The sequence below is a fragment of the Cygnus olor genome, chromosome 28, assembly GCF_009769625.2.
Source record: "Cygnus olor isolate bCygOlo1 chromosome 28, bCygOlo1.pri.v2, whole genome shotgun sequence".
Taxonomy (NCBI): domain Eukaryota; kingdom Metazoa; phylum Chordata; class Aves; order Anseriformes; family Anatidae; genus Cygnus; species Cygnus olor.
This window is the reverse complement of record NC_049196.1, coordinates 2,700,663-2,712,030: the sequence shown is the minus strand read 5'-3', so window position 1 is coordinate 2,712,030 and position 11,368 is coordinate 2,700,663. Positions and strand designations below refer to the sequence as shown.

General features: G+C 71.8%; 2 protein-coding genes across 2 annotated transcripts; one reads left to right on the top strand and one right to left on the bottom strand.

The window, feature by feature from the left end:
• Window positions 1-2,022: 2,022 nt before the first annotated feature.
• On the top strand, window positions 2,023-6,537 carry SHE (Src homology 2 domain containing E). Its single transcript, XM_040539263.1, is given in 8 exon segments — window positions 2,023-2,611; window positions 2,613-2,957; window positions 3,671-3,797; window positions 4,777-4,882; window positions 4,884-5,074; window positions 5,157-5,307; window positions 5,408-5,527; window positions 6,021-6,537. Coding segments are annotated over 8 exon segments (1,332 nt in total). The 5' UTR covers window positions 2,023-2,506; the 3' UTR covers window positions 6,208-6,537.
• Window positions 6,538-7,486: 949 nt separating this feature from the next.
• IL6R (interleukin 6 receptor) lies at window positions 7,487-11,026 on the bottom strand. The gene is made up of 10 exons (XM_040539262.1): window positions 10,931-11,026; window positions 9,792-10,039; window positions 9,567-9,691; window positions 9,237-9,421; window positions 9,005-9,165; window positions 8,770-8,914; window positions 8,651-8,691; window positions 8,466-8,550; window positions 8,274-8,382; window positions 7,487-8,193 (listed from the first exon to the last, which is right to left on the bottom strand). Exons 1-10 carry the CDS (start codon window positions 11,019-11,021, stop codon window positions 7,998-8,000), a joined length of 1,386 nt encoding a protein of 461 aa, XP_040395196.1. The 5' UTR covers window positions 11,022-11,026; the 3' UTR covers window positions 7,487-7,997.
• Between the last annotated feature and the right edge of the window lie 342 nt (window positions 11,027-11,368).

Here is an 11,368-nt window from a genome sequence, read left to right as displayed (position 1 = left end):
CCAAGGAGAGGGGCTTCTGCCCCCTCTCTTACACCAGGAACAAGCCTCTATACAAACTGCAACCTTGTACGCCTCTGTGAGGGGAGAGGGGAGTATTTGTAGCACTGGCCCCTGTTCTGCTGTGGACGACGGGGTTTGTCTGTGCAGCTGGGGGCTGCCTGCTCCCACCCGGAACTTTTCAGTAGTGTATTCTGCAAAACTGAGAGATGAGCAGGGGCTCTGCTGTGCCAAGCCTGGGGCTGTTGTCCTTCTTGCCAGTCTCTCCCCACTACCCCTGTGCCGAGGGGAGAAGCCTGTGTTCGTGCAGCTGTGCTCTGGAGGCTCTGCATGCACACAGCTGTGTGCGATCAGCCCTGGCCTTGTCCCTGTGCTGTGGGTGGAAGCCACCGAATTCAGGGAGTGTGGGCTGGGACCTGGGCTGCCTCCAGGCTTGCTCCTGCAGCATCCACCTGCAGCGAGCAGCCCGGCTCCGTAGGATTTCGTTTTTCCTCCTCTGCTGGGTGCGGGGCTGAGCTGCAGCCGCGACCGGGAGGCGTCGCGCAGTCTTGCCCCATTGCTCGAGCCTCGCTTGCTGCTGCTGGAAGGAGTTGGGTGTTGCGGCTGCTCCGGCTCCTGGTGCTGAGTCCTCGGCTGTAGGGCACAGCTGACTCATCAGCGGCAAAGCCAGGCCATTGGTATTAATTCATTGCGTTTGAATCAAAGTTATTAGGAAATCAAAGGGCCTCACAAGAAGTCCATTATCGTGTCCAGCAGCTGCTCTGCTCATTACCCGTTGCCCTGCTTCAAGCCCTGGAATAAAAAGATGCTCGATGAGCGGGATTACTGAGGGCTGTTCGCTGCAGGAGCGGCTCCAGCCTCTGCCAGGGACCATTTTAAGTGCGTGGCTGGAGGGCAGGCGGGAGAAGTGGGCGGCCAGGGACCTCGTGAAGCTTAACAAGGAGAAAAGCAAAGGGCTCTGCTCCCCTCCGCAGCTTCATTAGCACCAAGAACCGGCTGGGGAGAGGACGAGGGGTCACCACGCTCACGTCAAGTGGAAGAGCAGTGGGAGCTGGGGTTAAACGCTGCTGTCCTTCCTCCTCTGCCTTGATCCAGAACACCCAAAGGACACCAGGACTTCTCAGCCGAGCCGCTTGATTTAAGTTCTGCCCCAGCCTGCCCACAGAGTAGATCGGTAACACATGGGTAGGGGCTGGCGGGAGATGTCTGCACCCACACAAAGTAAAACATTAACTAAACCTTGCAGGAGGGATGATCACCGCCCCGCGTCCAGCAGTGCTGGCGACGAGCTGAGCTTGGACTTAAGCCCTGGGGGAACGTAGCGGCTCCGCTCCTTGCTCCGGATGGGTGCGAGGCTGGGAATCTGTCACTGCCTCGGGAGATGCTCCTACAGCCTCCTACAGCCGGAGAGCCTCTGTCCTGGGGCTGGTGGAGGGGCTTCACCTGCAAAGCCCCTGCCCCGTCCCCGTCCTTTCCTCTTGTCTTGCCGTGAATGGCGCAGCGCCAGCCCCGGCACCGCACAGCCCCGCTCCCCGCCGTGCAGGAAGCCAAATCTCTGGGCCCGATCGGGGTTTCCCGCAGGGGTCTCGGTGCACCTGGCAGAAATGGGGCTGAGCCCCACTGCCGAGGCCCAGAAACCGCAGCCATGGTGGCAGCAAGTGCGCTGGGGCTGAGCTGGTGGGTGCGTGGCGAGGGGGGGGGGAGCTGCGTGCGGGGCTGTGCATGGGGGTCTGTGGTGCCTGCGTGGGGTCTGCGCGCAGGGTCAGCACGTGGGGTCCTTGCATGGGGTCCGTGCAGGCTCAGCACCTTCCCCTCCCATCGTTCAAGCAGCCCCAGGACCCCACCGGCCCCGGGGAGCCGCCGGACAGACGGGATCAGGCCCCCCCCCCCCCCGACCCCGACCGGCCGCGTCCCGGTGCTGTCGGGGCAGGGTCCGGCCCCGCCGCCCCCCGCGGCCGCGCCGCCCCCTCCGGATCTGGGCGGGGAGCTCCGGCCCCGCCGCCCCCTCCGGCCGCTTCCAGCCCCGGCTCCGCTCGGCTCCGCTCCGTCCCGTCCCGTCCCGTCCCGGCCGGTCCCGTCCCGTCCCGATCCCGCCGCCGCCGCATGGGGCCCCCCGGGCCGGCCTGACCGAGCGGCAGCCCCCGGGGACCGGCCCCCGTCGAGGAACCGCGACGGCACCGACCGCCTGCCGCGGGGCGAGCAGCCCGGGCTGCGGGAGCTGCCCCCGGAGCACGGCGACAGAGACCCCCCCCCCGGGGCCGGCAGCCCGGGGCTGGAGCCCCGCAGAGGACCCCCCCCACCCCCCCCCCTCCCCGCACCTTGCACCCCCTTCCGCGGGTGCTGCCCCCGTCCCCTGTGGGGCGAGGGACGCTTGGGGCCCCCGCGCCCCCCCCTGCCCCGGGCTGGCCCCCGGTGCCTCGGGCTGGGGGAGCAGCGCTGCCCCGCGCCCCGCGGCTGAGCTGGCCCTGACCCCCTCCGCCGGCCCCGGGGGGGCCGCGCCCCCGGCCCCATGGCGGCCAAGTGGTTCAAGGAGTTCCCCGCCAACCTGAAGACGGTGTCGGAGAGGGCTCGGCCCGGCGGCGGCAGCCTGGGCAAGTTGTGCGGCCCCTCCCGCAAAAAGCTTGGGGCCCGGCGAGCCGCCCGGAGGGGCCCCCCCGGGGAAGAGCCGCAAGAACTCGGCGGCGGAGCTGGGGGGCTGCCGGGCCGGCCCCGGGGCCGCCAAGGACGGGGGCAGCCGGCTGTCGAGGGACAACCTGCAGGGACTGCTCCAAGCCGCCACCGGGAAGATGCGCAAGAACTCGCGGGCGGAGGGGGCAGCGCCCGAGGGGCCCCCCAAGACCTGCGGCACCTACATCAACCGCCTGATCAAGGTGGAGGCCCACGAGAAGAACGGGAAGAGCTACCCCAGCACCGGCCCCGCGCCCGAGCAGGACAAGGGGAAGAGCGCCAAGACGGAGACGGTAAGGGGGACCCTTACCGGAGTGGGGGGTGGGGGGAATGGTTCCCCCCCCCCCCCCCAGCATGGGGACGGTGGCCGTGCCGAAGCCACCGCATCCTCAGAGCGGGAGGGGAGCACTTGGCACTGGCAGCTCAAACCGCCTCAGCATCATTAGCCCGGCTGACCCCGGTGTTTCATCATGCCCAGCGCCAGCTGCCGTCAAGTTCCTTTCATCCCAATTTCCCTTAATCCGTGTTGCCCCCCCCCCCCCCGGTCCCAGCCCTGCAGGAGCCCGGCCTGACCCTGCTTGCTTGGCACTTCCTCGGGTACTGGTTAAATAAACGCTTACATAAAGCTGTGCTGGGACGAGCTGGGGGGGGGGGGCAGTGGGGCTCTGGAGCCCAGTGTGGCATTGGGGTGGCCTTTGGGGTCTGAGCCCTGATGCTTCCTGAGTGTCACCTGAAAACGTCCCCATGTCCTGGACTGCATGGGGATGGATGCTGCACCCCCCCCCCCCCCACCAAAAGGTGCCACTCGTGGGCATGTTCCACATCCCCAGTGAGTGCCCTGTACCTGGGGCTAGCACCCCACTCCTCGCCATCCCCATCCCACCTAGGGATGTCCCTGTCCCCTGCCAAGAGACACCACGGCACACTATGACAGCGTCCCCATCGCCACTATGGGACCCCCCCCCCCCCCCCCAAGTCCCCTCAGCCGGTGCCTGTCCCTCCCCAGGTCATCATCCTGGAGGACTACGCCGACCCCTACGACGCCAAGCGCACCAAGGGGCAGCGGGAGGCCGAGCGGCTGGGGGAGAACGACGGCTACATGGAGCCCTACGACGCGCAGCAGATGATCACAGGTGCGTGCCGCGCCATGCCGTGCCGTGCCGGGCCGGGGGGGGCCGCGGTGCTGGCACCGCTCAGGACCGGGGCCGTCAGGCGGGGACCCACCCGGCGCGGGAGGCTTTGGGAACAGGAAAGCCGCTCTTCTGTTTCCTGCTGCTGCACGGGGAGAGATAAGGCGCGGGTTCGGCGATGGCCTGCCCTGGCCGGGCACTGACCCACGGCCGCCGGTGCAAAGTCCTGGTGCCACTGGGGAGGGTGCACGGGGCCGGTACGAAGCCCCGGGGCTGGGCGCTGCCATGCGGCCGTACTGGGGGACCCGGCCCCACCGCGCCCCTTCCCCACCCCATGGGGACCCTGCTGCGCTCCCATCACCCGCCCCGGCTTCGGGTCCCCCCCGCCGCCCCTTGGCTGTGCCCCCCAGGCCGGCGACCCCCGCTCCACCCAGGAGGCCGCACAGCTGGACAGAATAACAGGAACTGAGTCGGCCGGAAGCTGGAAATAAAAGATTTGCTGCTGATGGTTTTTTTCCGTGCAGGGCAGCCTAGGCTGTTTGTCCAAGCGGTGTTGGTGGAGTCAGGGGCGAACGGGGCTGGGGAAGGGGGAGCCCTGGGGAAGGGGAGATGGGGCTGGGGGCGACCACTGGGGGGTGTCCCCAGGGTGGTGGTGGTGGGGGGGGGCAAGCCCCTGCTCAACCGCCCCCGCGCTGGGGCGTAGCATCCTGCAGCCACGGCCCCGCTTCCTCCGGGATCCCAGCGGCCCTGCGGGCGGGCGTCTGTGCCGGCGGCGCCAGCGCTTCGGGGCCGCGACGGCGGCCGGGCGCCACGGGGATGGGCTCCTTCCTGCCCCGGCTCCTCCCACCCCCGGCACGTGGGGTCCCCACCACATATCCCTCCCCACGGGCAGCGTTTATGGGGGTTGGGGGGGGGGGGGGAGGGGGGGGGGGGGGGGGGGGTTGCAGCCCCCTCCCCAACCCACCTCCCTTTTGCCCCACAGAAATCCGTCGCCGGGGCTCCAAGGACCCACTGGTCAAAGCCATCCTGCTGCTGGACGGCCCCAGCGAGCCCGGGGAGGTGGGGGGCAAGGTGGAGGCTGCCAAGCGGCCGGGGGGGCAAGGAGGCAGCGGGGAAGGGGCCGCAGCTCTACGACACCCCCTACGAGCCCGGCGAGGGCACCCCGGAGCACAAGGCGAGGGCCGGGGACGGGCGCCTGCCTGAGAACGACGAGCGCCCGGCGGCCGAGTACGAGCAGCCCTGGGAGTGGAAGAAGGAGCAGATCGTGAAGGCGCTGTCGGGTAAGGGCTGGGGCTGGGGGGCTGCGGGTGGGCGTGGGGGGGCAGCAGGGGCTCACGCCTCTCCCCCTGTCCCGCTCCCCAGTCCAGTTCGAGGGCTCGGAGCGGCCCAAGGAGGAGGCGCCGCGGCAGCACCTCCGCCAGAAGAGCTGGACCCCCAAGATGCTGAAGCCGGCGAGCGCGGAGCACGGCGAGGGCGAGCGGGTGGACCCCGCCTTGTCGCTGGAGAAGCAGCCGTAAGTCACGAGGCCGAGCCACGTGGGGCAGTGGTGGCGGTGGTGGGGGGAGGGGGGGGCTGGGTCACCTCTCAGTGTCCCCCCGGTGTCCCCCCCGCAGGTGGTACCACGGGGCCATCACCCGAGCCGAGGCTGAGACCCGGCTGCAGGCGTGCAAGGAGGCCGGGTACCTGGTGCGCACCAGCGAGACCGGCAGCGGCAAGTACTCCATCGCGCTCAAGTGAGTGGCCCTGCAGCCACGGGGGGGGGGGTCCCGGCACTGGGGGGGTGGGGTCCTGGCACGTGGGGGGGGGGGGGGGGGTCCCACCACGGAGGGATGTGGCAGCACAGGGGCCGCAGGAGTTACCACTTTAAGCATGGACACCCCAATGGGGTGGGCAACGCCCGTGTCCGGGGGCTGGCACCCCCTCGTCCTACCCCACCAAGGGGACACGGCTGTCCCTGAGCTGCCCGGGGTTGGGGAGGGGAAGGGGGGGGGGGGGGGGGGGCGGCGCGTCCCCCTCCCCACCCGCGGCGCATTGTCGGGAGCGCTGGCGGCATTTCCTTCCTGAGGAAGCGGAGCCCCTGGAGCCGAAACAATCGGAGCGGGAAGGGAACAAACAGGGGTGGATGCGGCCCCGGAGCGGCCGGGCTGGGACCCCGTGCTGGGTGGGTGGGTGGGCGCCGGGGGGCTGCCAGCCCCCTGCTGACCCCCGCGGCCCCCTCCCCCGCAGGACCAGCCAGGGCTGCGTGCACATCATCGTGGCGCAGACCAAGGACAACAAGTACACGCTCAGCCAGGCCAGCGGCGCCTTCGCCAGCATCCCCGAGGTCGTGCACTACTACTCCACCGAGAAGCTGCCCTTCAAGGGGGCCGAGCACATGGCCCTGCTGCACCCCGTGCACTGCAAGCTGCACTAGCGCCCACTGGGACTTGGCTGCCACCCCGGCACCGGGCAGGGGGCTGCATGCCATGGGGGGGTTGGGGGGGGGGTGGGGGGGGGGCGGTCCCGCAGCAGCGTCCTGTGCCCCCCCACCAGCCCCTGGGGCTGCCCGGTGGTTGCTGCCCACCGCTGGACTCTGGCAGGGCTGCGCTGGCCTCCCCGCGGGATGGATGCGGCCATGGGAGGGCTCGGGGCCCCGGGGGGGGGGGGGGGGGGCTGCAGCCCCCCCCCAAACACACCCTGGGATGGGGGACGGGTCGTTACGGGGCCGTGTAACGAAGTAGTGAAATAAACTCGTTGGCTGAGAGGAGGTGGGCAGGGATAGGGCTGGGGGCGGGGGGGGGCGCGCTGGGGGAGAAGGGTCCCAAGGGTGCAGGGGTGGGGATGGGGGGGGGTCATAATAGCGCAGAATGGGGCTGGGAGCAGACCCTGGGGGTGTAGGGAGAGGGCAGTGATGGGGCTGGGGGGGTGGGGGGGCACTGCAGGGCGGGCAAGGGCCCCCAGGGATGCCGAGCGGGGCTTGGGCATGGACAGATCCTGCCCTGAGCACCCTGCGTGGCCGCGTGGGACAGGCTCAGCACGAGGCTCTGCCTCACACAGCGCTGGGTGCTGCCGAAACCAGGGCAGGTTTCCGGGCCGGGGCCGTTGGGGCTGACCCCAGGGCACAGCCCCGGATGGGGCCCGTGTCGGGGCGCGGGAGAACAAGGGCAGAACAGCCCCGGGGGGGGGGGGGGGGGGGGGAGGGGGCACGTGGCAGGGCACCCCAGGGTGACCTGGGTGCCACGGAGCGCAGACATGGGTGGCGACCCCAAAGCCAGGGCAGCGAGCGTGGACCAGAGCTCCCCCCCCCCCCCCCCCCCCCGCTTTTGGGGTGGGGGGTCCTGGGGCTCCCCTCCTCCCCAGCCCCCCACCCCCCTCTGCATCCTGCTGGGCTTTTTATAGAGCGGGGCCGGCCCGCGGGGAACGCGGCGTCCCCAGGGCACTCGGGCACCCGCTCCCCTCGCCCTGCGGTTTCCTGCCTGGGCACAGCTGCAGCTCCCCAGGGCCTTGCACAACGCGGCGCGGGGTGGGCTGCTGCCGGGGGCACGGCCCCGGGATGCAGGGCATTAGGGGGCACCGGCTGGCACAGGGTACGTGGCATAGGGTGCAGATGAAGGGGGTGCACAGCCCAGCCTGCCCCCAGCACCGCCGGTACCGTTCCAACAACAGGGGCTGCAGGGACCCCCCCCCACACACAAGCAGCCTCGCGAGGTTGCTCTGTTCAAAACACCGGGCGTTTATTTGGGAGGCGCGTTGTGCCGCGTGGCCCCGACACGTGCTTTAAAAACAAAAAAAATAAATTTTTGCACAGGGCCAGGGCGGCGGAGGGATGGGGCTGATCCAGCCAGGCCCTCCCATTCCTGCGGCACTGGGCGTGGGGGGGGGGGGGCTCAGCCCTTCCCCACGGGACCCTCGGTGCCACCACCCCAAACCCAGCCCCGCCGGCGAGTGCGGCCCTGTTCTCACGCTCCGGCACTTCCAGCGCCTTAACCCCCGGCCACCCCAGCTTGGCCGTGGCCCCAGAGCTGCCCCCCCCGGGGACCCAGCTTGGGGCCCCCCCGGGGTTGGGTCCCCATGGGGGTGGCACCGATCCTGCTCTGCAGGGACTGCTCGAGCCCCAGAGCCTGGGGAGGGCACGGGGGGGCTGGGAGAGCTGCCAGCACCGGGCTCCCCCCCTTCTTCCCCCGGCTTCACCCATGGGTGTCTGCCAGCGTCCTCCCCCCCCGGCTACTTGCCCGAGAAGAAATAGTCCAAGTTGGTGACGTGAAGGGGCCCCGGCGCAGGGGGGGTGGCCGGCGGGAGCAGAGGGGTGACGCTGAGCGGGGAGCTGGGGCTGGGGGGCCCCAGGGGCACCAGCGCATGCTGCCCCTCGCCCGCTGGCTTGGCCCCCCGCCGCACGCCCAACCGCCACGTCTGCTTGTACCTGCGGGAGGGGAGAGCAGCCCTACGTCAGAGAGGGCTGGCGGAGCCCCCCCAGGTGCCCCCCCGCCCTCCAGCACTCACCTCACCACGATGGCGACGAAGAGGGCGATGCCCAGGAGCAGGCTCCCCCCAGCCACCAGGAAGGGGTAGGGGTAGGCGACGGAGTGGGTGCTGGCTTCCAGGACAGCTCCTGCGGCACAGAGGGGACAGGGGCTCGTCTGCGGGACCAGGGGTGGGCCCAGCCCCTCACAAAGCCCCCAGCCCTCGCCTCACCTCCAGCGCCGTCAGCAGCATCGTCCCCGAAGAGCTCGGGCGGCAGTGTGGCCCCGTAGCCGTAGGCGCCATCCTCTGTGGGGAGCTGCAAGAGCCAGCGGGGGGGACACGGTGGGACGGGGCAGCTCCGAGCAGCGCCGTGCAGGGGGACACGGGGCGGCGGGGGGCACCACGCCACATCCTACCTGCGAGCTGTAGGGCCCCATCTCGGTGATGTCCCTGGGGTCTGCAAGGTGAGAGGTCTGTGAGACACGGGGACCACGGCACAGCCTGGGGGTATGCACATCCACGTCCCCCCCCGTACCTGTCCACGGGGTGCCCACCGCCTCGTGGCTCCACTCGCTCCACGCGCCGTGGCCAAACTCCTCCTGCGCCCGCACCTGCACCACGTGCTGCGTGCCCCGCCAGGCATCGTGGATGTCCAGCCACGTCCTCGTCACCTGGTCAACCTGGCGGGGACACAGGTGGTGTGAGCTGGGGGGGGGACAGGACAGACCAAGCGGCCCCGGGGTCCCGCTCCGCTTGGGGTGGGGGCTCACCTCGGTGAAGGTCGGGGTGGGCTCGGGGCGGTAGCGGACCTGGAAGCGGAGCCAGTAGAAGCGGGGGTCCCAGGAGGAGGGGTAGGTCCAGGTGACACGCAGCCGCTGGGGGGCCTTCTCCAGCGCCTCCACCGTCACGTTGAGGGGGGGGTCCGGCTTCACTGCGGGCACAGGAGGGGTCAGGGACCAGCGCCGCGCGGTTTGGCCAGCGCAGGGGGGAGCTGGCACTCACGGATGCTGCTGAGGGTGATGATTTTGTCCTCGCCAGCCGAGCCACCCGCGGCGTTGCGGACACACGTGGACACCACGAGGGGTTTGTTGTCGTCCACGCCGGGGGGCACCTTCACCCGGCAGACAAATTTCTGCGCCTTGGAGAAGAAGCGGCACCGCTGCTCCGTGGCGTTCTCCACCGTGAACCTGCAGGGACGCGGCTTGGCCAGGGACGTGGCACGGCCGGGGACGGGGTGGCCCCATCCGGCATCGGGAAAAGGGCTCGCGGGGAAGAGGGGTGCATGGGCAGGCGGGGGGCTTACCCCCTGTGGGTACCCCAGAGCGCGCTCACCTCCGCTTCACCCACAGCATCGCCCGCGTCCCCGGGGACGGCTTCGCCCGCAGCCGCCACTCGCACAGGACGTCTTTGTCGTGGCTGCGCCGGTAGCAGGAGACGTGGGGGGTCCTCGGGGGGCTCTGCAAGGCAGGGAGGCGCTGGGGGGAGCGAGCAGGGGCACGGGGAGGACGGGGGGTGTCCAGAGCAGGCAATGCTCCAGGGAAGCCCCTGCCCCGGCACGGACCCACCTTCCACCAGCAGCCGCAGGGTGCGCAGCGTGCGGCCCCCGGCGTGGCAGCTGTAGAGCCCCGCGTCCTCGTACCGCAGCCGCTGCAGGAGCAGCGCGTGGCCCCCCGCCAGCCAATGGCCCCCCGCCGGCACCCGCTTCTCCATCCTCCAGGCCACGGTGCCGTTCAGCGGTCCCTCGGTCCCGCACGTCAGCGTGACGTTGGCTCCCGGGCGTCCCAGTACCGTGTCCTGCGAGAGCCCTGGGAGCGAGGCGGGGACAGGGGGGGGTCAGGCGAGGCCCCTCCGGGTGTCCCCCCCTCCCCGTCCACCTGCTGCCTCCACCCGGAGGCCGCTCAGTGTCAATATTTGCGCCCAGCGCCGAGCGGGCGCCAGCTCCTGCTGAGCTGGCAATTCCCCGGCTGAGCCGGGCACTGCCGGGGGGGACGCGGGCTGGGGTCCCAGGAGGTGGAAGCGTGGCCGGAGGAAAGCAGGGGCCTGGGGGGCCGGGGGGGGCCGCGGGCGGTGCCGGAGGGGTTAAGCAGCGAGGCCGCTGGGCTGCGCACGGGGCCGGGCGCTGGGCTGGGGCCAGGGAGGCCGCCAAGGGCAGCTCTGCCCCTGCTCCTTCCCGGGCCGGCCGCAAAGGTCAGCGGGGACCGGGCGGCTCCGCCAGCTCCCGCTGCGGGGAGTGGGGCCGGTGCTCAGCACCGCCAGCGCCCGGGACCCCCAGCGCCCCTAGAGCCCAGGACCCCCAGGGACCCCAGCGCCCAGAGCCCCCAGCGCCCAGGACCCTCGGCGCTCAGCACCCCCAAAGCTCCAAACCCCCCGGCGCTCCGGCCCCCCGGAGCCCCTGGGATCCCCGGTGCCCAGGACCCCCAGAGTCCCCAGGACCCCCTCAGAGCCCCGCCAGCCCCGGCCCCAGCCCCGACCCCCCCCCCGCCGGTGCTCTCACGGGGCCGGTAACCCCGGGCACACGCCTGCCCGCAGCTCGCAGCCCCCGGGACCGCGGTGGGGAGCGCCCCGACCCCCTCGGGCAGCGCCCGGAGAGAAGCGGGGCGGCCCCGCGAGCCGGCACCGGGGTGGGGGCGCTGCGGGAGGCCCCGGTGCCCCCCAACCCCGTCCCGTTCCAGGTGCCGGTACCGGGAGGCACTCACCCGCGGGGCCGCAGGGCCGCCGGGGCACGGCGGCGGCGGCGGCGGCGGCGGCGGCGAGGAGCAGCGCGGCGGGGAGCAGCGGCCCCGCCATGCGCCCGGGGCGAGCGGCGGCCGGGCCCCGGGCCGGGAGCGCACCCGGGGAACCGCCGGCGGCGCTGCCGGGCCCCGCGGTTGTGAAACCGGCGCGGGGGCGGCCGCACGTGCACCGGGGCGGGGCGGGGCGGATCCGCCCCCCCCCCCCGGGCCTCCACTCCCCGCCCCCCCCCCCCCCCCGGACCCTCTCCCACCCCCCCTGCCGGTGCCCCCCCGGTGCCCCCCTCTCACCCCCGGGGGCAGCTCCGGGAGGGGGGGTCCCGGCCCCGTACCTGGCCCGCGGCACCTGCGGCCCCCCCGTTCCACCCCCCCCAACCTCCGGCACCGGGCCAGGAAACAGAGACA

Coding starts and splice junctions, on each gene's coding strand:
- IL6R (XM_040539262.1), bottom strand. CDS start 11,021: ATGGCGGGGCCGCTGCTCCCCGCCGCGCTGCTCCTCGCCGCCGCCGCC. Junction 9,166..9,236: donor CATCACCCTCAGCAGCATCC/GTGAGTGCCAGC, acceptor CTGTGCCCGCAG/TGAAGCCGGACCCCCCCCTC. Junction 8,692..8,769: donor GGTGGGCACCCCGTGGACAG/GTACGGGGGGGG, acceptor CTCACCTTGCAG/ACCCCAGGGACATCACCGAG.